Raw genomic sequence first — 25,345 nt, 5'->3', positions numbered from 1 at the left:
CTTGTCTTTGACTACCTCTAATTTTTCCCTTTCCCCCCCCTCCTTTACTCTCCTGGGGACTGATCTGGCAGCAGCAGAGTAGTAATACTTATACCTGCTGAACCTTTAAAGTACCTCACCATCTGTCGTCTCCCTTGGATTTATAATTATCATCATATCACATTCAAACTAGGCACTGTCGCACTCTTACATAACCTAACCCCTATCTACCAGCGCATGCAATACTTAAGAATAGATTGAATAAATTATTATTGGGTGAGGTGTTAAATCTTGGCCAGCAATGGAAGTGCTTTCTTTCTAATGAGGCTCCCCTACCTCGTTTCTGGCTTGTATCTGCGCAGAAGAAGGGAAGTGAGAAAGGTAATCACAGGCACATGCATGGGCCACCCGCCTACACATACACATGCAGACGCACCCAATGGACCCCCCCCCTTCCCGCACATACAAACGCATGCAAAATTGGACATAGCACAGACGTGGACATCGCACACACATTACACACACCCGCACCCTGGGCCATTTGCACAGTCATATCATAGAGCCAATTAAAGAGATGAGTCTTATTAGCAGAGGTGTCCTGGCCCTCGTTAATCACTGGGGTTTCCTGGCAGGGGCTGGTGACATGCAGAGCTCTCCGTCATCTTTATGAGACCTGTCTCATCACGCCCTTATAAGACACTCATCCAAACTTTACTGAGACTCATGATTTAGCAGAGCTGGCTTGGCCCAGAAATGCATTCAGTCATCTGCGGGTCACCTTTGAATGAGCTTCAAGGGATTTGAAAATGGAAGCGTAGAAATGCAGGCCTTTTGTGGCGCATTGCTACCTCACAGGCTTGCATGTTTTCAGACTTTCCCCCTCCTAATTGAAAAAAAAAAACCATAATCTTGTTTCCTCTTCCTGCGGGGAAAACCACTATTATCCTCACTGCAGAGCTCAGGCCCACAGGGACAAGCGAAAGTGGCTCCACAACAATGATGTGAGGTGAGCAGAGGAGGTGTAGAGAATCAGATTCCAGGGTAACCCAGGGTAAATATCATCCTAGTCCCAGCTGAAAACCTGCCTTGTTTTCTCGCTTCAAGGGGTCGAATGCCCTGCCCAGACCTCTGGACCACCTGCAGCTCTGCCGGTGACAGATTCCCTCCACACACTGGACCATCTCAGCCCTCAGTGTCAAAGGGAGACTAATCCTCCTGCTTCTGTCCTCTAAGTACAATAGCCCTGTCACTCGTTCACTCATTCAGCATACCTTTAGGCGCTCTGCCTGTGTGTCAATACGAAGAAAACGGCAGGAGGCAGACAGTAGGTTCCCACGGCACTCTATTCATAGCTTTCCACTGGAATCTCTGACCTGTTCTGGCCTGTCTCATGAAACCTGCTCCTCATAATGAAGGGCATTGATCCTTTTCTCATTTCACATTCACCTTGACATCTCTGTTACGGCCCACAGAGCGTCTCCTCTTAATCCAGGGTAGATTCTTTCCCTTTATTTGGTTACCAGATATTTTATTGGGTGCACAGCACATGGAGTGATGTGGCCCAGAGATGTCATGGATGGTGTGTACTGTGGTGCACCATGAGGCACAAGAAGAAGAGTGTGGACATTTGAGTGTCAGTGGCCTGGAAGTTGCTCTATCTGTGTGCGTGTGTCCATGTTCCTAATCTGAGGTCTTGGTAAATGATTTTTCAGGGTCAGCTGCTTTCCTCTGCCCTTACAAGCCGGGGAGATTACACCCAATGCTCTCATTCATGATTTATCCATGGAATTAAAATTCTGTGCGTTTATCTCCTTGCAGAATACCAGAACAGTCTCGTCCTCCATGAACAACAAACAACTCTTCTAAGAGATGTAATAAATATTCAGTGGTTGTGTTAAATGTAGATCTAAGATATATATTTTACATTTCCATGAAATACTTTTTAGATCCTGTCAGACTAGTTTCCCCTAGTGATCTCTGCACATGCATGTGTGAATCATGATTGCCAGTCCTCCTTGACCCTCTTTGAGGTCTCAACACCAGCTGAACTGATAGGACCAGTGGAGGCCTGTGGGTTATCAGGAGTAAATACAAGCTTGCAACCCCACAGAGGCTGTGGCTCTGATTTAAACTGGGCAGCCCTGACCTTGCAACACAACTTAACCTAACTCAACCCAAGCAGATACACTGCTGTGGGAACAAATCAGCAAGAAAAGTAGAGTGAAAATAATCGTTTTGGCACAGAAGCATGAGATGTGGACATAAAACACCTCAACTTTCATAAAACTGGTTTGACAACTTGACAACAGCTATACACTAATCTAAATGTTCTCTTTGGTCTTTCTGCATGAACACCACTAACAGTGTAGAAAAAGGGCTGACAGCTCAGAAGACAATCAAGCGGGGCTGCCGAGGTAAGTGCTTTTCTGCACATTATTCTGACAGGCGACATGTGACAAGCAGACTGACGTAGTGATAGATAAGCCTCTTCATGTATCACAGGCTGGACATGAAGGGGAAGCTGTGCCAGGTCCTATTCTAATATGTCTGCATTGATCTGAGCTCCTCTTTATTAATCATGCACTTAACATAGAAGTCTCTGTTGCTTTCATCCTTTCTTCTGCTACCTCATGTCCACACTTTTATCTATACAGCAAATATGGCACCCTTTGTCTCCGCAGAACAAGACATTACTCTTGTTACCGTGGCCCCTTTTTAGTCAATATAAATGTAAAAAGTGTCACATACAGTGAGGTGTGTGCATTTAAGATACAGAGGAGGGGAAAAAAGATACATATATTACAAAGTGTGACACCATGTACAGTAATAGCACTGCCATTGCGGCAGGCAGACTGGTTATCTGCCTTGGATTATACTGCCCCCTTCAGGCATTAAAGTGAATAACTTAAGTGTTACCCCAATAAAACTACATTTTACCCCATATCTTATAAATGTGCAGAGGAAAAACTAAGACTATAAGTATACTGTGCAGCATGGATCTGATTAACCCCAGTACTAGTTGTTGTAAATTCATTGTGGTCAAAAGTAAAAAGTACCACAGATGAAATGTGTTGATTTTTATTCAAAAGTTACTGTCTCCAGACAAGTACAAATCAGAAAACAGAGTGACTGAAAGAGGATGGGATAATAGACAACAACTTAGAGTGTAGGCAAGAGTGCAGAAAAAAAATAATAACACAGAAATGGCCAAAAGGAAGGAAAAAAAAAATTAAATTTTGTATATATACACATGATCTAATAAGAATTTATACCAATGTAGTGGTAAGTAACAAACAATAAACAGTACTTTTTCCTTAAAAGAATTTTCTTTTTTACTTACATAAAATAATTAGGCAAAACACATATAGGCTGTTCATCTACTTTATCACATTACATCTGACCACCTCATGTTTCATGTTCTAAGAAGCCAATTATCCACCTTTAAACATGACTGATCCTCTGACATGGAAGATTACTGTGAGAGAAGGTGACCTTCACAAGCATGTTTAAGGCTTAAGCATGGAATGACTACAAAATAACAACCTCAGTAGACAAAACATTTCATTAAAACTTGTGTGACAAATATATGTCAAAATCTAAGCTTTGTCTAGCTGCCACAGCGCTGCTGAATAACTTTCATCTTCAGTATTGTCTGAATGACTACCTTTCACGTTTAATATTTGAAATCTTGTAAGTATTTTGTGACAGGACTTTTCATGTTGAGAAAACCTTAAAGCTGAATTTCACAAGTCTTTTCATTAGTTTTATCCAAACTAATTTACATGTAGGAAAAAAGGTAGAAACCCGAAGACATTATCAAGACAAAAAGAAAAAAAAAAACCCATAAAAATACAAATTTAAAAATCTTCCTTGACGCATGGCTTTACATGCTTTCATTTTTTTTGTTTTACTTACACATTTCTCAAACTTTGTGACTGAAGGTTGAAAAGTTGAAAATAAGAAAACAAAAAGCACATATATAAAATCAGCACCGATTCATATATAACTTTTATTTAAAATGTAGAGATACCCATTTCAACATTATGCTGCTGGATTTTAAGAGAAAAAGATGTGTAATTCTTTGACTGAGCTGCTTTCTGCCAGAGCCCACACAGTGGCACTACTGGGATAAAAATCTGCTCATTGTTGGGGGGGGGGACACATTTCTCTAGTAGATGGTGGTTAAGGAGTGGTCCAAATCTTGGGGTAAGCTCTAGGACTTACTGCTAACAGTGTGGAGCGTTCAGTGGACTCTGGGAATCTTCACAGCATAAAGGGATCATGACTGATTCTATGTGACATCTCACCATCTTAACCACCAGTGGTTATCAGGACCTCAAATCAGGCCCAACAACAGGGAAAAGAAACTTAAGAGATAGAGGGAAAAAAAAAAAAAAAGAGCACAGAAACAAAGACCTCCATCCACTTGGCTAACACAGTACAAGCAAGCTACTACAGTCTGTTTATAAATTACTACTTCACACCTGGTAACTTACTACAATTGTAAAAAGGGTTAGACATAAACAAAAAATGTTTCTTAAGTTAAACACACCAATTCATCCCCATTTAAAAAAAAGGAAAGGAAAAAAAAAAAGCTATTATGGATTTTTCTTTCTTCAGACATGTCTCATTTCTAATAGGTTTGGAAGTGGCCTGTTACACTATTTCTGAACAGGAAGAGCTTACCCAAGATTATAAAAGTAAATATTTGAAACAAAGTCCTCTCTGAGCAAGCAACACTGAGTGTGGGTTGTCATTGGTCCACGTGGAGTACAAGCCAGAATTTTTTTTTTGTTTTGTTTTTTCTTACAGAAAACACTTCTGTTTTCGCATCTAAAATTCTCTTTAAATACAAAGCGCCTCTTCTGTTATCCCAGCGTCAAAATCATCTGGATATTAGCTTAAAACATGGACACTCCAAGGACCTAAAAGAAACACACACACAAAAAAAAACATGCTTTAATATCCAGTTGTAAAGTTAAAAACTTTTAATATGAAAGAAACTGGTAAGAATATGGCATCAACTTAAAATGACCTTCTCTCTTGCAAATGACTACCTAAATATGAAAATATACATGAATAAGGATTCAAGTATTTGATAATTTATTTTATTTCCTACTATTTGTTTCTGCAAATTCATAAAATAAAAAAAAAAGATTTTATTATCATCTCTGAAGTTAATGAGGTGCACAACAAACAAGTTTAAAATACTTGAGTCATATTTGGTTAAAACCAAACTGGTTTGGCCTCTCAATCACCCATCATTCCAGCAGTTTCTGCCAAGTTGTTGAAGGGAAGAAAGTACTATCAAATTAAAATACAAACTATTTTGTTTGATTGTCTAAAATCAGACAAAATATAAATGTGACAATGCTTTGATTGAAGCTAGTTCAAAAGGAAAAACGCAGTCTAAAAATGGGCTGTTAACATTTCTCGTGTCACACTGCATTGAGAGCATTTGTAGTTTCAAAATAAAACCTTATCTACAGCTACATAATTACTAACATTGTAAGCAGGTTGTATCCAGTGGCAAAAGCTGAGGTACCAAAGTGTGCTGCATGTCGTTTCTTTTCTTTCAGAAAAAGCTTAAGTGTTCAGTGAAGAGAAAACAGATTTCTGCAGTGGCGTTAAATTATAATTAATTAAATTATTTAAAGTTGACACAAAACACCCATACATTGTTCAGTGCTCTGTATTGAGGGAGTGTCTGAGCCCTGCCTTTCGAAGCCCAATGTAAGAACAAACCCTAAGGCAACTCCCCAGGGTTTCTTAAGGTTGGGACATGTTGAAACAAGAATTTAAGGCTGACAGTACACTGTGAAATAAATATAATTTGGCATGTTTACACAGGCAAAAATGGTGGCTTTGCAATCGATAAGAAATGTTGCACTTGGCTGCAGTGCATGCAGACTGATCAGCTAAACTTTTGTTTATCACAGCCTCATTTAGAACCCCAAATACAACATGCTTACAAGTGGTCTATCTACAAAGACTGGTTGCATGCCATCTATTCTCAGTTTACCTCCATAGAGTTACACAAAGTTTAGTGCAACTCTGGTACTTGGAGAAGCTTGTGGGGCATAGTGAAAGCTGTGATTTTCTCAAACTGGGCATTACACAAAACACCTGCAGTCTACATGAGTAAGCTGGAATTTGTTTGTAGTCTCACGACAAATTTGAGTTTGCAGTATGCCATCAGCCTAGAGGTAGTCAATACACAAGGTGAAACAGATCTAAGTGATAGAGTGTAGATGCTCCTTACCGATTCATCCATGATAGAAGCAGGGTCAAAGTAGTCTGGCTTGAGCTCAGACCTCTCACGCCGGTTCTTAGAGGGTGGCTGGAACACAAAGACACATGTTAAAAGCAGATACTCCAACAATTTTTCCTGGTCTAACAACTGCTTGACAGACAACCAATGAACATTTGAACAATCTTTGCCCATACTAAAAAATAGGGGTGAATGATACTTGGGGGAAAAAAAACATTAACATCCTGTTAAAAAAAAGAATATATACAATTTCAGCAGATATTTGCAGCATTGAACTCCTGCAGCTCAATTTGGAAAGAATTTATCACACAAGAAAGTGAATTAGTGAATTTAGAGAAACTAGGGCAGTTGTTCAATTTTCTGGTTGATTCAACATGACATTTGGAGCCACTCTCATGGAGTGCAGCCCTAGCATAAGCGTCCAAAATAGACAAATGTCTCAGATAAAATTTTGTTCTGGCTTTACACTCTCCATACATGGTTCTGTGGTGTTGGCGTAAGTGGTCAAATAAATTAGTCATGGTGCCTCATGTTGTACCAACAGTTGCAAGGCACTGTCAACACAGTACATCTTTCATCATCTTTTTAAAAAACAGATATACTCCTGCCCACGGCCAACAATTCCTTTTGATGATTTCTTCTGTCTTCCTTTCCTCATTTTGAAGTTCAATGCCAAAATCAGCTGAAGCAACTCATTAATTGTTGCATGCTAAACAAATCAGTCTTTTCTTAGATCGTATTATGTTCTTAGTCATGAAAAAGCTAACTTGGTTAGTTAAGCTATGATAAAAATCCAACCAAATGGAAAAACTGAGAAGGCATGGCAAAGTCTGGAAACAATTGAGCCATAAAATAAAAAAAGGACTGCACTTTTTTGCTCGGGATGGTCAAATTGATCTGTGCTGAGCTGCCTTCATTGACATGATAAGAAAGATTGGTGGTCTTTAAACCCATGTTAAAAAGGAGCTTGTGGAGAGTTTAATTTATTTTTTTAGGATAGTTAAAAATTTTTGTTTTTTGTCCTACAAGTACCTAGGAATTAAATCAGATTTCAGGCCACTGTTCCTTCCTGCTTGAAATCTGCCTTAAGTATTGCGAATATAAAATAATCAGACCACGATGAGTCTCCAGATGTAACATCTGGCCTTACTGTCCAACACCAGATGTTACATTAGTAGAAACAACAATAACTAATATTGCCTCCTAATGATATTTTAATATGCGTCTAAAAGAAATCGAGACCTAATCAGGACACTGAAGGTATTAAGAAAGCAACTGACATGTTTGGAAGGGGTAATCAAATACACACTCCAGTGTATTTCCCCTGCACTATTGAAAATGTGTATCTTACCAGATCAATGTCCATGGTGTCGAAGTCCATGCCTTCATTGAGGTCATCCATACGACCCTCAGATGACATCATCACATCCTCCACAATTGGCTCTTCATCCTCCTCCATAAGCCCAGTGCCACGACGACTGCAAAAACGAACAATTATATAATTATTGAAACATAGTTTTCATGAGTTTTTCACAGGCACTTTTATGTTGCAGGTGTGCGTCTTACATAGCATGCTGCAGATTGGTCCTGAGCTTGGCATAGTTCATGGCTCTTTCCTGCTGCTGGCGTGCCTCTTCTTGCTGTCTCTGAGCCAGCATCCACGTCACCTGGGAACTAAATGCACATGAGCGCATTAATTAGCCATGTTTTTAATTCACACGTTTGGTGAATTTACTGGAGATACTACTATGTACTGTAGATGGCCTATTGGCCTGACGCCTATGAAAAGTCAGACTGGATAAATAAACTAGTCAGTCACTGTCCCAGTAGGGCCAACACTTGGCAGGCTGTTGAGCACAAATATTTTGCTACCGTTTGCCCTCGAAATTAATAGCACGCAAATGGGAAATTACACTGAACCCTGTCCTAATGTATTTTGGCTCATATTCCTCATAGTCCTCTGATCCCATTCTCAGAGAATAAGTGATCCACTGGACTGAATGATGGGCATAGATATATTTATAAAATCTTGTGGTAAGAATCATTAGGATGCAAGGAAAAAAGATAACTAATTGAAAGAAAATTGTCATCAAAGGGTTTCTGAAATGGTGAGTCAACAGAGCAAATGAGGAGTAAAGTTCATGTTGAACTGTGTGGAATTTAAGTGTAAGAAGATGCCTTGGCACAATTCTCAATGAAAACTTTGATGGTGTGCACCACGGAGCTGAAAAACAGACTAAAATCTTCATATGAATTATGGTCAACTAAAAGGAACTTTTTTAATATACAGAAATTAAAAGCAAGAGTGAACATTAATGATGTATATTAAGACTGAACTGTTAGAACTTTCATGTCCAACATTTGTCTGAGGGGTTTTGTTTTTTGTGCTTTGGCCAACAACTTGTTTGATTTGCAGTAAAATTTATTTATCAGAAAACAAGAACAAGAAATGGTGAAACTTGAAAACACAGTTTAGTTTCCATGTTAAGCCTAAGGAGGACATAAATCTTCTACAGTGAAGTTGTTTTCATTTAGGCTTAAATTAAAACATATCTTGTATGTATTGAACTGTGACTGTAACTGTAACGTGTATTGTACCAAACTGTGAACTGACTGCATCGTTACACATCAGGAATTCAGCAGTCAGGCATGCATACTTGTAATCCATGGGTGTCTGGTGGTGCTGAGGCGTCTGTTGATGGTGCTGTGGGTGTTGGTGAGGCTGCTGCTGGTCATGAGGGAGGGGGTAGACCCCCATGAAGCTGTCATCACGACCCCTCTTAGGGTCTCGCATGGCAGTGGAGGTGAGGTGGGGGGACGGCAACATGACTGGGGTCTGCATGCTCTGTTGCCACACCTCGCTGCTGCTGCTGTCCTCTGGAAAGGAAGGGCCAAAGAGTTAGACAAACTCACAAACGTGCACATGCTTGTTTTGTTTTACCTGTTTTAAGCCCAACATTTCGGTGGTTTTAAAGTTTTAAAAGATAAACTTTGGACTGTTATTGTGTACTATAACTAAACCAACAACACTATACTTACAATAATGGTGGGGATTTCATAGCTTGTCTATTTTGAAGACTTAAAAGATGTCGGGATATTGGTATTGTATTTCAAAATTCAGAAAGGATCCAGGGGTATGTACTCAGAGGTTTGTCCTTACACGGAAGGTGGGGTTTGGGATTCGCAGTTGAGGAGGGTACACCATAAATAATCCTGGTAGTGAAATCCAAAACTAAGGCAACAAAGAAAAGGTGTTGCAACCATACTAAAATCAGTACAGTCAAAGACAAAGGGGTGTTGGTGGTATTTCCTTGCATCCTATCATTTCAGCTTTTGCTACTTTGTAAATGTCATAATATAGAAATTTTAACATTTAATCTTCAGCAAACTCACAGACATGCATACATAGAGACACAGATTTGAGTGACCCTGTGTGATTGGTAAGGAGCAGTTTGACTCTCTTCTACCATCTGCTGTTTAATCTCCTCACCCATCAGCTTGGCTGGCTGAGCCAGGCTACTAGAAATGCATTTGGGTTAATCTGGGCTCCAACTCTGCTTTTGTAACATCATTGCTGGCATGGGCTGGGCTATAATGTATGTGGTTCTCATGGAGACTTATTCCCTGTGTGTTTGTGCATTAGCAGGTGTTGAGGGCATTGAATCGATTCATGTTTCTAGTTCACAACAGGAAACTGCTGATGTCCAGTTTTAAAGTTTTTCAAAATAATTATGAGTTACACACTAACTGAACTGCACTTAAGTCAATGCCCATTTTTCTCTGATTCCTGAGAGTGAGATACCTTCTGGCAGCTTCCTTTTGGCTGCTGAAGTTCCAGCTGTAACAGCAGGAGGCTTGGTCTTCTTGGAGCGGATGGAGGAGCCTCTGCTGGAGTAGCCACTCATCACCGACATGGTATCGTCATCACCACCAGCCTGCAGGGAATTCCTGTAGGAGATGAGGGGGAGCCAGCAGTCCTCTCGCTGCAGTGCCATCTGGAACGTCATGAAGCGCTCCAGGTACATGTGGCTAGGGAGAAGCGGGAGGTCACAGAGACAAGATGAAGAAATCCATGTGTGCGGAGAACAAACTTTACACACAAAAGCAGGTGCACATTCCTACTAGAGGCCTCACATCAACCACTCATGCATCACAAACACCAGTTGCACCAGTTGTCAAAAACACCTGTTACACTGAGACACTGAAGCCTCCCACCCGCCAGCTCAGCAGAAAAAAAAAATAACTTACACAGTCCTCTTGTCTTGTCTCATAAGTTTGGAGGAGAACTCGCTGAGGATGTCCAGAAAAGCCAGGTTGAGGGGAGGGCCTCCTTCTCCCTGAGGACTAGGATCCTTAAATGCAAACTCGATACCATCCCTGTGAGATACAAAGAGACAGAAAGGAAGAATAACACACTGTGAGCAGAGACAAAGAATTTGGTTCATGTACATAGTTAATCCAAATTGTGTAGTGAAACTCTCGGAGATCTAATGCCAACTGAGGTTTAACCAATGTAACATTTGATGAGGACAGACATTTATGTACTTATGTACGAACAAGGGACACAGGTCATATGGTACATGTTTTAAACCACTGGGCCACCAGCATGCCTGATTTAACACAGTTTTGCTACACTTATGGGCATACCGTGTATAACCATCTGTTCCACTTGACTAAACCTAGCTGTCAAGTCACATTGTGCTATAATATAATGCTATGCTACATCCCTTTAACAGTTTAATCATTTTAAATACTGGAGGGAAACAAAGCAGAATCTTTGACCCATCTTTCCTTACACTAACACCTGTTACACAACTGACAGATCCCATTACATAGTGTACCCATGCGTGCTGCACAAGTGTAGGGGATATCCAAGCTAACACAGCAAACATGCATACATTGGCCTTCCTGGAATCTGACTGAGATTACAATCTAATAATTCATAAAGAAACAGCATGTATCCTTTATAAAAGGTAAAGATAGCATGAAAATTTGCCACTGCACCATTTAACAAGGAAAACCTTGTGTATCTCTTTCAATTAGTGTTGGGTTCTTTAAATAGCGAAAGTAACACACCAGTTTTATTTTTATAGCACTGTTGCTCTTCTGTGTGTTTGAACAGTGTGAAGTTGTTTTTATATGATTTTCTACATTACATTCAGTGCATGGGAAAAGGAAAAACTGCAACATTTTATCACTTAAGCCTCTCCAAAATCCAGAGGAAAAAATAACAGGGCAAGAGGAAACACAGTATTCAAGGAGTAATTTGTCCAACATGACAGTTCCCAGACGCAAGGCCAAATCTGTAAGAAGAGCAATGCAATTTAAACAAGAGCAGAAAGAAGCCTTACTTGTGCAGCATAGCGATGGCATCTCTGGTTTTGACTTGGTCGAGACCAAAGGTTAGGGAGAAACGACGGGCCAACTCTTTGATTCCACAAAACGCAGAGGAGGAGCGATCGAACCCATGACCCAGTTCAGACAGCATTTCATTGAACAGCTAGTAGGAAGAGATACGTGAAACACTAGATCAACAATCTCTTAAAAATGGGACAAAAAGATCAGGTCAGAATCGCTGACTGAATTAATGAGTGAGAAGTGTGTACACTGACCTGTTGCAGACTGAGAATGAGTGTCTTGGCACATTGAATCTTGTCGATTTGCCGAGTTTTACTCATAGTCTCCTTGATGATGTCACCATAATCGTTGTAATACTGTAAAGAAAAAAATATTGCCGTGACATGAAGAATGATCTCTTTATATGTCATTACTGTGAGACAGACCATGCATTGATTTGTGCAATAGCATGTGTGTCTATTAAAAACACATCGTCACTCCTCCACAGTCCTCCTTGTTCAAGATGTACAGTTAATGAGTATAATGTACAACAGCATTTTTTAAACAATAAAAGTTCAACTTACCCTCATGTACTGTTTGAAGATGTCAGCTCCAGTTTTCATTTCTACCACACAGTAGATGATCAGTTTACAGTAGGCAGCCAGGAGATTTCTCCTCTTGTGCAGAGCTTCAATCTTTACTGCCTCATCGTCCTGTTGCCCATCTGAGATGATAGAAAGAAAGAATGAATAAATAGAACGGCTATATAGCAAAAAATATCCTTTTACTTGCTCTCCTTGAGACCAGAAAGTTAATGAGTTGCTAGAACTATACATTTGAATTTGTACCTGTGCTATTTGTGTCCTCATCCTGGTCTATGAAGACATGGTTAAGGATGAAGGAGAGCAGTTCAGACTGAAGCGAGTCCTCTGGGGAATAGACCAGGGGCTCCAGGTGTTCTCTGCCTCCGGACACCATCTGGTGGCTGAAGATGAGCAGGAGATCACAGAGGATGGTGAATGCCTGTAGGAGGAAAGAGAAACAAAGAGGACAAAAGTTAAAACTCTGTATGCAGAGGCGCAATACAGAAGGACTCATCTGAAATTAGATTAAGACGCGGATGGCTTTGGCAACAACTTGTATCACAGACCTTTTCATCATCACATATGAACAAAGAAAAGGGTATGCACTGAAGTTACTTGTCAATGCAATCCAACCCTTTTGATCAGCCCTTTGTGTCCAAAAATATTTGAATTTATACTTTATGCCCTTGCTTCGATTTTAAGCAGATTTTAATACAACACATGCAGATTTATTGTTCTTGTGTCACCTGTTCTTTGACAGCTGTGTTGACATTGGTGAGGTAGCGCTGACACATCATACAGAATGCCCTCATCTGCTTCCTCAGGGTTACCAGGTCATCCTGATTCAAAAAGCAAAATATTTTAACATCACAATTAAACTCACACCAATCCAGTTAAAAATATCTCCAATAGGGACAATAAAGTTGGCTTTAAGAGAACTCACCTTCCTGGAGCTGCCCTCAGATGACTTAGCCAGGTGCCACAGGATCACGTAGTGGGTACACTGCAGCGAGTGAATGACAATCTGCTCACAAGAAAAAAGAAACAATCACAGATTCATATTTATTAGTATTCACAAAAATCCACTATTCCTGTCGTTCAGCTTCACTTGGTATATATTTAATAACCTGCTCAGGCATGTCTCCATTCTCTATGCCCGTGTTAAGAAGCTTGAAGTTGCTGGTAAAGAGGTCCCACCCCGACAGGTCATGAGCACTGCAACAGATGTGATAAATTCTCAGTCAGTTTCAAGGCAGGAGACGTGAAAGGGGGAAATGAAGCATATGAGGCAACAGGTATTCCAGAATAAGAATAAATTTCATACTTGTGAAATGCTGTGATCCTTTTTAGAGTTGACAAAACCTGATAAGCATCATCTTCATCAGCATCTTCACCCTGGAAAGAAAATTTGCACACCGTTTAGTCAGCCGATAAAGACTGGAATGGGTACAAATGCAAGTTTTTAGGATTTTTCAGATACAATTTGAAATATATCGTATGAGCTTCACACACATATACAGTATGCAGGGTTTGTACACCTTTTTAAACTAAAAAATTCAAGAACTCTCAAGGTACCTTAACCCAAAAAACTTGACTGTGGTGGCCCATAGTCTAATTTTCCCCACAATTGTCTTCATAACTAACCTTTTTTTTTTTTTTTTTACACTTCTGTCGAACATTGTGTTTTGTGTCGCAAAGTCTCTCTCACTCACAGTCTGAGTGTCTGCAATCATTTAACTAGTGGACAATCTCCCCTCACTTTGCCTCTTCTCCTGTGCAGTCTACTGACAGTCACACTGCCCAGAGACACAGAGACAGACGCTCTCTGGCATAAATACAGTGTTTATTTTACGAGCGTGGACCAAAACCAAGTGTGAACAGGTGTGTGCGTGGCTTGTGGGTAAAGAGGTAACATTACTGAAGGAAAAGGCAAGGTGATTAAAGTAGTTGGAGAGTTAGGTAGTGAATTAAGTAATATATAATAACCAAGTACGATTACGTAATGCTTGCCAATTTCCAGAGTAAACTTGAGTGATTGTGTAGATTTAACACCAGATTATGTTGAAATGTTGAGTATATTCAAATCCAAGCATATTCTCAACCTTGAAAACTAAGTTAAAATTAAGCTCCCCCCCAATCTTTCAACAGTTTGTACAAACCCTGCGTACGTCATTACTTTAAGGTATGCTCTGATCATTCAGAAAAATATAGTCATTCACAGACAACTCTACATCTCTCAATAAACAACAGTTTGACACTAGAAGTAAGTCTTATTTGAAGATGAATGAAAAGTTAGAATTTACAGTGACAATTTCAGTGTCTATGCAAGGGGGCAGGCTACAAGAGTTTAGGCAACAATACACAACAACAAAAGACAAACACGACTGTGATAATATTAAGCGATAGAGATGTTGTAAGAGGATTAGGCCCTTTTTACCAAAAGGGCATGGAGTATAAAAATGCATGTTTAGGGGTGCTGTCATGTGCATCCTGTCACTCTTACCTCTTGTAGAAAATCCTCCAGTAGCCTATTGAACTTGTCCACCAGCTCATCCAACAGCTGGGAGCGGGCAATGTCCACCCTGTTAAAGATTGTGAATTCCTCATTGCAGAGGGCATGGTAAGTCTTGGAGCAGGCCTCCAAAACTTCAGTGTCTGTGTGCTTCTCCACAATTTCCCTGATCTGACGCAGGAGGGATTCCAGGTGCTGGATTAGAGAGAAAGAGTGACACATTATGTGCAATAAGTCAATTACAAAGATAAATAATTTTTATTATGTTAAATTAATTAATCCAAGTTTTCCTAACTTTTCTGTGTATTAAGTGTCTTACCTTCTCCAGACGCCCTGTAGTATAAATTTCCAGGTCAAAGAACTGAGGAAGCTGCAACAAGTTAGTCACCTTCTCTGCATCCACAGCGTACTGTAAAAGAAAAATTGAAAATATAATATTTTCTCATTGATGAATACACACCTGAAGCCAACAGCCCTTCAGAGGAGGGCTTGTTAAGAACATAGAATGAATGCAACAAACCTTGGCCAGTAGAGGGGGCAAAGCCACAGCAAACAGCTCTGTCATTCTGGTTCTGTCATCCAGCTGAGTCTTCTTTTCTTTAGCCGTCATCACCTGCACATAGATTTAGCAAGTTAGATACTACACAACACAACATTTTACTTTTTCTAAAGTTTACTCTTCAACCAAGTTATTTCAAACTCAGCTGTGTTTTTGGTATTGCTATGTGCAATTTATTTTTTTAAATTCGTGGAGATTTATGCAGCTCCAGTTCAGCAGGCACACGTTTCCAGTGGTAGGTTTTTCCTGTGTTTTATGTAAAACTTTACTAAGTGAAACTGGTCTTTTAACATTATTCAAACATTTGTTTTAAAATACATACTGAACAGTTAAATCCAGTAAGAAATATAAACTGTCTGTTCAGCAATATAACATTTACAATTTCTATTAAATTGTGAGACAAATGCCCCATTAATATAACATTTAGCTGTATTTTCCCAATCTGACATAACAGTCTAGAGGGGAAATACCTACACATCAGCCTTATACTGGTAAAAACAAGCATAACATCTGAAAATGTTTTGCAGGCTAATATCACACAAACTTCCAAAGTGTGTCCACACAAGCACAAAACATTGCAGCGCATTCACAAATACCAATATGTGATATATTCAAAAATTTAACTTATTTCTCTAATACAGTCAACTGTGTGTTGAAAATAACTCTTTTATCTTAGAAAAGGTCCTAAATGTTGCAAAGCAGCTGTCAGACAAAGCAAAGAAGAAAGCAAAGGTTGAAAAACAATCATATACACGACTTGCATTATAATGGCTGAATCACTGCTGTTAGAGGGACAAGTTTGAAAGTATTCAGCTTGCACTGATCCAGCACTAAAGTTTAAGTGAACCCAATTGTCATTATGAAAATCCCAGGACAGCCAGGCCCATGTTAGAAAATATCTAAATTATCTTTTAACCAATCTCGGTCCACTACTGAAAGTGTGTTAGCCACTCTTACCCTCTTCCCTGTGCCTCTTCCAACAGGTGGGTGGCATTCAGCAGCCTGGCGTACAGTGCACAGCATGATTTCAATCAAGGCTGTCTCTTGTCTATCTGTAAGGGCTGCAGAAAAAACAAACAAATAAGAATCAGCATGATCTATGTTACGTTTCTGCTCTGAACCATATACAAGTGATGTAAGCTTGCAAGAAACCAGTGCCATACCTTCCTCTCCTGGCAATGGGTCATCTAGCAGTAAGCTGATCATACACTCCCAGTCCTTCAGTAGCTCTGCACCACATTCCCAGAGGGAGTCCACTAGGTACGCTGCATGCTCATGGAGCTAAGGAGAGAGATGTACACAAAGATAAAGAATGAATGACAAATGCTTAAATGCTGTCAATAAAGACAGAAATTGTCACTTGAGTGTGAAAGTGAAGGAAAATAGGCTGATAATATACCTCACTCTCCAGGAAGAAGAAGACAGTGGTCTTAATGAGGTTGGCGTTAGGGCCTTGTCTGCCTCTCCTCTTGGGGGCACCTTCCTCCTCTGGTTCCCGTTGGCTGAACAATCTTTGAGAATATTAATCATTAGTTAGGTGTAACACAAAAGCAACACCCACATAGTCCTTCAACTGTTTTTCTAGAGGAAGAAAGAGGCCTGTAAAACTTGCTAAGCTGAGAACTGACTGACTTAAAATTAAAATGGCCAAGATTGTTCATTGAGCAACTTAACAATATGGACTTCTGAAAAATATTGAATTCTAAAAATACAAAATTCTAATAATTACAATTAATAACAATTATTAGTGCAATATAATATTTTGTGAACCTATAATAACCCCAAAATATGATAATAATTGTGTGAAACCATGATATTTTCTAAGCTGGTTATTGTACTGTGAAAATCTCACTGCAAACCTTCTTACAACAATGCAAAAGTTAAAAGTTTAGTTTGAATGCACGCAGAAGTAATTCATTTGTTTTTCCCCCCCAACAATTTTTAGTATCAAGCTTCAAGTGTGTTTGCCCTCTGAACTAGTATCACTAGTAGGTGAGATTGGATGTGGTTATTTGTGTGCTTTGTTGAAGCTGTAACTATACCCAACAGTGATGTCTCTCGGTCCTGGAGTACATCTTTACCTCACTGCAGCAACATGAAAAGTTTAACCACTAAAGTTATTCTTAAATTTCTGCTTATACTTCCTTCTCTTCTTCCCCAATCTGTCTCTACATACATTTTTTCCAAACTCATTCTCAACTTTAATATGCCTCCTTTTTAGTGATAAGATATTTATGTCAGACATACTTCTTGAAGAGGAACTCTCCAGCTGCAATGGCAACAGGCCTGTGTGCTGAGTAGACCAAGTGATAGACACTCTCACAGTCCTCAGGAGTCAACACCTCATCCGTACTACTGTAAGGACAAATACAAAAAAAAGAATCAGTCAACTAAAGTTAGCTTACTGATGTGTGGTAAAAACCGTGGAAGATGGGACAACAACAGCACATAAAATACCATCACAGCAACTTACTTCAGCACTAGAGTGAGTAGTTTAATTGCTTGTACTGCAACGTCGTACTCTTTGTCAAGAGTCATGGAGACAATACGGTCCTATGGAAAGAGAGAGATGACAGACTTTGTGAGTTATCTGGATAAAAGGGTTAATTTGATAAGCAAGTCAAATCAGTTCAATCACAAATGTGTCTGTGGAGCATCAGCCCAGTGTTTGTAGCTGAATAGAATATGAAACAATCAAGTTAGAGCTGCTGTGTTGAAGTTGTCCAGCAGGTGGTGGTACTGACCTTGAAGCGACTTGTGAAGAGTTCCAGTCTTGCATTGAGTTCTCTGTTGTAGTAGAGACCCTGCAGAGCTGTCAGACACTTCAGACGTACCTCACCTTGCTGCAATAGAGAATTAGAAAAGTCATTTATCCATTGCATAACTGAAGGAAGCAAGGGTAATCAGTATTTTTTTCTATGAAAATCATTTATATACATATTTGACTACACTTCTCAACTGATCAAAATTGAAAAAATACACCTCTTTTTCATGCATTTACTAAAATAACTGAGACCCCCCCCAACAAAAAAACCTTAAAACACCTGGATTAAAAAAAAAAATTTATTAATAAGATTAACCTTTTATTTTCGATGAGCTTGTTTCAATCCTGTGTTCGAAATTTTTGTGGCTACAAAAATTGATTGTGCACAGCCACACAGGTGTTTTCACTTATTCTGGCTGATTAGACATCTGCTCAAATTGATGTTTTGCACTGCTAAGCTGGGAATTATGTGTCATCAACAAACTTGAGAAAACTGAAGCAAATTGATCTTGCACTAACAGGTGCAAGAAAACCACCAGGAGGAGAATCAGTCTGATCAGGACTTTAAAGTGAAAACTCCTGTGTTGTTGGACCTGGGTGTATAGGGACAACAAAAAGAGCTTAAGAGAGCTTCCCACCTTATCATGCATTGTCCATCCCACATATTTCAGATAGCTGTCGTTGAGGAAGGCATCACTATAGAGTTTCATCCACACTCCAATCTCTTCTATACAGATTGCCCTGATTTCTGCTATCGAATCACTGTTAAAAAACAACATTACTTGTTAAACAAAATAAATGACTATCAAAGTTACTGTGTTTTGATAATAGACGTGCATTACGCAAAGCCTTACCGATATCGGTGTACAAACACGCCTTTGAAAATAGCATTCATCATGTTTTCAATCTCGTCCTGATTTTCTTGGAGCTGAAATCAGAACAAAACATGTGAGAAAATGTATGAGGTCAAACATAAAACATAACTGGCTAGATTGCAGTACGAGGTGATCAGGAAACACTGTTAACATAACAAGATGCGTGTAACAGCCAACTATGCCACCATGCTGTGGTGTGGCTGCACAGTAAACTAACAGATGGATGCCCGGTGGGGCCCGCTGTTATATAACCTAATAAACTGACAATGCTAGCTGAATAACACTCAGCACTAACACAGTCACTGCGGGTCTGCCACCTACAGAGGTGTAAATTCTAAAACTGGAACAGATTTATGGTCACAGGCTAGAGTAGTTCACAATTATTTATTCTTACACACATTAATTTGACTGGTTAGCTTAGGTTGCAGGGTGGTTGTGTGCAGGAGTCTTTCATATTTGCTTGAAGAAAATGGCATGTGGGAAGATGTAGCTTGCAGGTCAATGTTGTAATTTAAATTATAGCCCTTATTATATTCTGGTTTACATTCTTGTCATGAATTGAGTACAAAAAGAAAGGCAGCCAAAGGGTGATATTTTCATTTGATCATCAGTCAATGATCTATGACAGACACTGATATTGTGTAGGACATGGTTAAGACTTTTTAAAATTGGATTATGACTGCTGACATTTAATTCTACTCACAAGTGGGACAGTCTTTCTTGGCTGCAGGTTTATAATTTTAAGTTACTTACAGGAACTACTGGCAGGAAATGCAATTTACTGACCAACATCACTGGCTAAAATATCACACAAAGGGTTGGTAGTTTTTACTTTCTGTCAAAGTTATGCAACTTTTCTCTAATGCCACGTTGGCTAACGAACTGGATAACCCACTGTTCAAAATCACCTGAATCTGGTCAGAATATGCTGACAATCTACTTAATTATTCAATATGTGTGTTTGTCAAAAAGGCATGTGGTTGGGTAAGAGGTGTTTTAAAACAAATGCAGCAAATTTACATGTGGCCAAGCTTACCTCTTTGCGTTTCTGCAGGAGCAGCTCCAGCCTGTCATTAGCCCTTTTGGCCACCATTTTATTCCTCTCTGCCTCATACTGGCGCTGGGTGTTGTCCATGTTGATGCTCAGGTTTAGAGCTACATTCACCAGGGCTGTCATCAGCTTCATGGCTGCCAAAAAACACAAGTAACATCAAGAATTAGAAAGACATAAACACTTTGTTTGTCTATATCATCAAGGATGTGCAACATAAACTAGCCCCTGGCTGCAGTTGCCAAGTGCTTGCTCATGATGGGAACTGTTGGGTCTCTGTAAATAATTTTATAGAGTACGGTCTAGACCTGCTCCATTTGAAAAGTCCTGAGATAACTTTTGTTATGAATTGGCGCTATACAAAATTGAATTGGATAAAATGTAAATGTAATATATTTACCTGGTTACACCTCGGATGGAACTATATTGGAAAATTTACAGGGTAACCAACTCCATATACTCTAATACTACTATTAGCTGCATCCAGTTTACATTTAACCTAACCCATTCGCAGTAAGAAATAATTATTAAAACAGTGTACCATCTAAAATAGCTCTGAAAAAACTGACCCACTCCAACCTGGCAGCCAAAACCAGTGCAGTCATCAAAACATAAACACAACAAAGTTATCATCTTTAACCTTGCTTGTCAATGTTCAACTGTAACATTGACAAGCAAAGACCTGCTCAATTGTAACTACAGTTGTAAAATGCTTTTGCAATAAATGATATTGGCTGTGTGTTCCGCATGCCTCTAGTTATCATAAAGCACAAGACCTGCCCCCACTGGGTGCCTCATTTGAATGGGTAAATCCATCTACACTGCTTGTTATTTATACACAATCACGGCTAATGGTGAGGCTTTAAGTTGTTCTGCTCTTACAGGTGCAAAAACATTAAAAGGAAATCTAATGAGGCAAAATATATGAAAACACCTATGTAGGTGTGCCATGGGCATTAAGTGGCTTTATTAGTTGTTATATTCATCTCTCTTTTCTTAACACTATAGAAACATATTTTTTGATTAGCCAAAAGAAGTTTTACCAATAACAACGTCCTATGACATAAAACGTGCCGACAATAAAAAAAATCAAAATTCACAAAAAACAAAATTTTAAAAACATACACAAGTGCAGCTACTATAATTCAAAATATCAGAAATCTTCGACAGGAGAAAGCCGCCGGCCAGCTGTACTGATGTAGTCATACCTCTGCTGTTCAATTGAAAATCCTATTGAATTATCCTCCCTAAACCTACAGGAGTTGAGACCTTAAAATTTGTGAGAGCACTAAAATTAAGCTTGGAGAGCAAAAACTATTCAGTTGATACTGTGCCCCCAGGTCCAACCTAACTTAAATTATTCAATTGTGCATCACAAATACAAACAGGTTTGTCTTACCTGCAAGTGTTGAGGTGTGTCTGAAGGCTCGGACTTGGGAGTCTGATAGTCCGGTGAGAAGGGAGATGACTGTGTCCATCATGTACTCATCATAGATGATACTGTATTGACACTGGCGCACTAGCACAGAAATGAATTCACAAAAGCTTGATTTGAACTTCTTCCACTGGGGTCCTGCTATGGTTAGAGGGTAGTCACCGCTGTCCTACAGAAGCCACAGAGGGAAGAACATCAGTAACTTCAATGACAAAACTGCAACTACAATTTGTTATTTCTTTCCTGTAAAAAGTTGGCAAGCTCTATTGTCCTTGGCAAATAAAATATCTAAATTGGATATTTGATACAATATGACACTTAGGAAGTTAATGGTAGATATGGCATTGATAGTGGAAAATGTTACCTCATCAAATTCTTCTGTCATTCGTCGGATGATCTCAGAGTTCTGCATGTTGCGGAACATTTCTCCACTGACCACACCTGATAAACACAGCGGGGCAAGACAGAAGAAAATTCACTAAATGGTCAAGAAGTTAACTTAATGAGAAGAGAGTCCCGTAGATTCAAATGTTATACCTCAACATGTTTCAAAGGACCAATCAATGAGTAGAAAAACTTAAGACACACACATACCTTTACATCCTGAGCACTGGATGAAGAAGTTGATGAGATCTAGTAGCGCAACATCTCTGTCATGCTTGTAAGACTCAATCCAGTCATCAACGACAGACTGCAGGAAAACAGAAAAACATTTAAAAATCAGAAATCAAAAATGTAGACCATACGTTTTTTTCATGTGACTGAAAACAGATTTTTACAATGTGTAAGTCTCAGAAATCTTGTTATGCATACCTGCATGGCACTCCTGCCCAGCTTCACCACCTCAAACAGCATCATGTTTTCCATGCCATTTTCTTGGTGGTGGCCATTTATCCGGCCTGCTCCCTTCCCTCCTTTGCCTTTCTCCCCTGCGGCCTTCTTCCCCTTCTTTCCACCCTGGGACAGAACAGAAGACCATAAGAATCAACACAGCAATTAAGCAACATTTCTTTATTCTACTTGTCACCGATATTGATAACTAAAACATGCAAAATTGTGTTATTTGACCAGAATGTCCTAATCCAGGCCAAGGGCCAAGGTAATTAATGCTTTCTATACCTTTCCTTTAGTTGGGTTTGCACTCCTTCCATCAAGATCCTCAGAGAAGTCTGTGTCTGAAGAGAATCTGGTATCTGTATCGCTGGTAGACAAAAGCAAATATAAGAATGAAAATTCATATCAAACTCAACCTAAAAATTAAAGTGGAGGTAAGCACTTACTGAGTATAGGTGAACTCTGATGGTATTTCTGGTGCTGCTATCATTTCTGTAACATCTTCTGGATAACTTCAACTTATGACTGGCTTGAGATCTTCAGGAAATACAAGGCAGGAGATGTTGCATGTGACCTAGAATATGAAACAGGGTAATTTAGAGAGCTACACATAGAGATGTATTACACAGTTCAACACAGCAGACACAATAAATCCTGTAAAAATCAAACATCAAATATGTTTATGTTCACCGAAATCACTTCCTCTGTAGTGAGCAAATGTTTCTTTGATGCCTTTTCAGAAAAAAAAAAAAAAAGGTTTCACATGGTAACAGGGGGCGGACACAAATGCTCCTGTCAGCTCAGCTGTCTAGCTATTGGCTCCCTCCCTTTCTCTGCTCCCCCTGGTTTACTGACAACGTCACCCAAGGAACATCAGAGTGTCTTCCTCAATGGCCAAATATGGCACTGCCCTATCCGCCCCATACAGATCTCAACCAATCAAAATACAGTATCAACATCAACAAGATACTGCAGGCCACAGAGAAACTATGGCATGGCTGTGATGTGTAAATTAGTGGCACATACATGAAAAGGGGAAGAGCAGAAGTAACTTTTGAAATCAGAATTATTGCTTTGTGCGTAATTCAGAAACTAAATGTAAATGTGTGGTGAGGGAAGTCAATAAAAGCACCCCGGGGACAACTGCTCACTCTAGAAATGGCAAACTTAAACTCCACCCATCATCATATACCCCCTTTGGGTGCAGTAGGAGTCTTTCAAAACCAAGCACACGCAGTGATGAGCTAAAAGTGTGTCATTCTAGATTATAATTGCATTCATTAATAGTGAGTTGACTCCCGAGAAAATTGTCTCATATTAATCGGATGTAACGTTAGTCACGGGATCCTGTCTCACAATATCCCGCACATGATGGCCCACATATTACCAAATTGGCGATCTCACAAAGCCATAAATATATAAATATATATTATACATTGAATATACAACGATCAACGTATATAAAAAAAAAAAAAACACAAAACAACATAGACCCCATGCAACAACACTATGCAAGAGGTAGTTATGACGTGAGATTTTGTTTTTAATATAGTGTCTTAACTGTGATATTTATTTGGTTAAAAGATGCGTTAACGTGCCTATTTCCTGAACAGTGAGGGGAAACTGCATGACAAGACGACGGGATTGTATGGGGTGTAGACTGAAAAAAGTGGCGCCAAATCGGGCAGAGTATCTCATAAACTCATCACTGCGAACAGACACTGAACGATCTTAGATGAAACTAAATTCAGAAACGGAACAGAGTGGTTTCCCGCAAGTCGGCTGTGCCACCAAACTACCGGCTCGGTTCCCTCCAACAACGCCGACGCGGCTACGCTCTCCGTCGGCTCCCTGTCAAAATTGACGCCGGTGCGCTGCTAGTGCTAGCGCCACTAGCTCAGGCAACCGAGGATTTTTTTTTTTTTTTTTTTTTTTTTTTTTTGGCGTCTTTTCCCGAGAGTCAGCTAGTTGAAATTTGATCAAGTAAGCATGCACTACTCTGCGATTTATCGAAGGAGGAGAGCGACTGGCTCGTACGGTGCATTATCGTTAGACATCGAGAACACGCCAGCTATCGTACTTGGACCATAATAACAAAACAACGCGAGCCGTACTGTAACGTTACTAGCGCATGCTAATATTGGCTAATACACAATAACGCTACTCAGGAGCGTCTCTAAAAGGGACAATAACTACCTTCTGTACACACCCCAGCTGCAGCACGTGTTTGTCTCAAGATAAAGCAAACAATTTAAAAGAAATGCTTCAATGAACCAGCTGAGAATAACTCCCACTAGTTAGCCATGCTAGCAGCTACCCGCTAACGTTACCTAAAAAAACATCACGTCCTTGCGTCCTCCATCTTGCCTCGGGAGTTCCAGTACCGTATTGCATAAGCAACAAACACTTTGTTTACAAATATATAAAGTGCAACTAAGTCACTTGAAACCATAAAACGATTCCTTCGGCTCCGAACTAAATATTTTGCGTCAGTGTGCCAAAAAAATCCAGTTCGTTAGCTTGCTAACAATCGAAGTAGCCATGTACCGCGAGCTAGCGAAGCGACTTGGTGGAGGCAGACATCCGCGCTCTGGGCTCATCTACAGCTAGCCTGGCTAGCGAGACGGCTAGCAAAATACAAATCAACTAACTTCCAGATAGCTCTCCGCCATTTTACAGCTAACTTACCTTGTTGTGAAATGTAGTCCCGGCAGAATCGTAACTTTTGCTATTCTTCTACAGCCTCCGTCTGAATTCCACTACAATTCTGTAAAAAAAGAGTTTAAAAGTCGCGGTCAGAGGCGGTTTCGGACGTTCTCTCACCCCGCTTGCTCCGTAGTTCGGTTTGTTGTTTCGACGACCTGGGAGGAGGAAATCCTGGTGCAGAGCTACCACCTAGCGGCCACAATGCCCTCATTAGATACACTGTTGATTCGCTGACATCTAGTGGTCACTGACGGGTACTGTGCGTGGTGAGACTGCTGCTGCTGTGTTGTGTTTTGTTCTCTCTCACAACAGGAAAACGCCAGGAATTGGGTTGCATTAGTCTAAACTACAGGTATTTTGGCAAAATGCCTGAATTTATCTTGGTTTTATTAGTTTCGAGCAAGGGGAGAAGAAAGGAGAATTTCCATAAAGAGCTCA

At 39.8% G+C, this 25,345-nt stretch overlaps 1 protein-coding gene across 3 annotated transcripts; it reads right to left on the bottom strand.

Moving 5' to 3' along the window:
* Positions 1-3,041: 3,041 nt before the first annotated feature.
* On the bottom strand, positions 3,042-25,087 carry stag2b (stromal antigen 2b). Of its 3 annotated transcripts, none has more exons than XM_051420562.1 (34): positions 24,890-25,087; positions 22,648-22,775; positions 22,487-22,568; positions 22,181-22,324; positions 21,962-22,058; positions 21,732-21,808; positions 21,332-21,536; positions 19,918-20,069; positions 18,861-18,934; positions 18,645-18,768; positions 17,987-18,085; positions 17,716-17,795; positions 17,490-17,597; positions 16,642-16,753; positions 16,406-16,523; positions 16,200-16,303; positions 15,204-15,296; positions 15,003-15,092; positions 14,675-14,878; positions 13,496-13,566; positions 13,299-13,386; positions 13,115-13,195; positions 12,918-13,010; positions 12,436-12,610; positions 12,172-12,311; positions 11,863-11,964; positions 11,602-11,750; positions 10,499-10,627; positions 10,053-10,279; positions 8,908-9,127; positions 7,817-7,924; positions 7,602-7,728; positions 6,242-6,319; positions 3,042-4,904 (listed from the first exon to the last, which is right to left on the bottom strand). In XM_051420562.1, the coding sequence occupies exons 2-34, from the start codon at positions 22,689-22,691 to the stop codon at positions 4,881-4,883; spliced, it is 3,819 nt and encodes a 1,272-aa protein (XP_051276522.1). In that variant the 5' UTR covers positions 22,692-22,775; positions 24,890-25,087; the 3' UTR covers positions 3,042-4,880. The 3 variants fall into 3 exon arrangements, with proteins under 3 accessions (XP_051276522.1, XP_051276523.1, XP_051276524.1); XM_051420563.1 differs by having other exon boundaries at positions 25,025-25,086; XM_051420564.1 differs by lacking the exon at positions 24,890-25,087 and adding an exon at positions 24,532-24,741.
* Between the last annotated feature and the right edge of the window lie 258 nt (positions 25,088-25,345).

Source organism: Dicentrarchus labrax, unplaced genomic scaffold, assembly GCF_905237075.1.
Source record: "Dicentrarchus labrax unplaced genomic scaffold, dlabrax2021, whole genome shotgun sequence".
In the NCBI taxonomy this organism is placed as follows: domain Eukaryota; kingdom Metazoa; phylum Chordata; class Actinopteri; family Moronidae; genus Dicentrarchus; species Dicentrarchus labrax.
The sequence above is the reverse complement of the archived record's forward strand: the minus strand, read 5'-3'. Positions and strand labels throughout refer to the sequence as shown.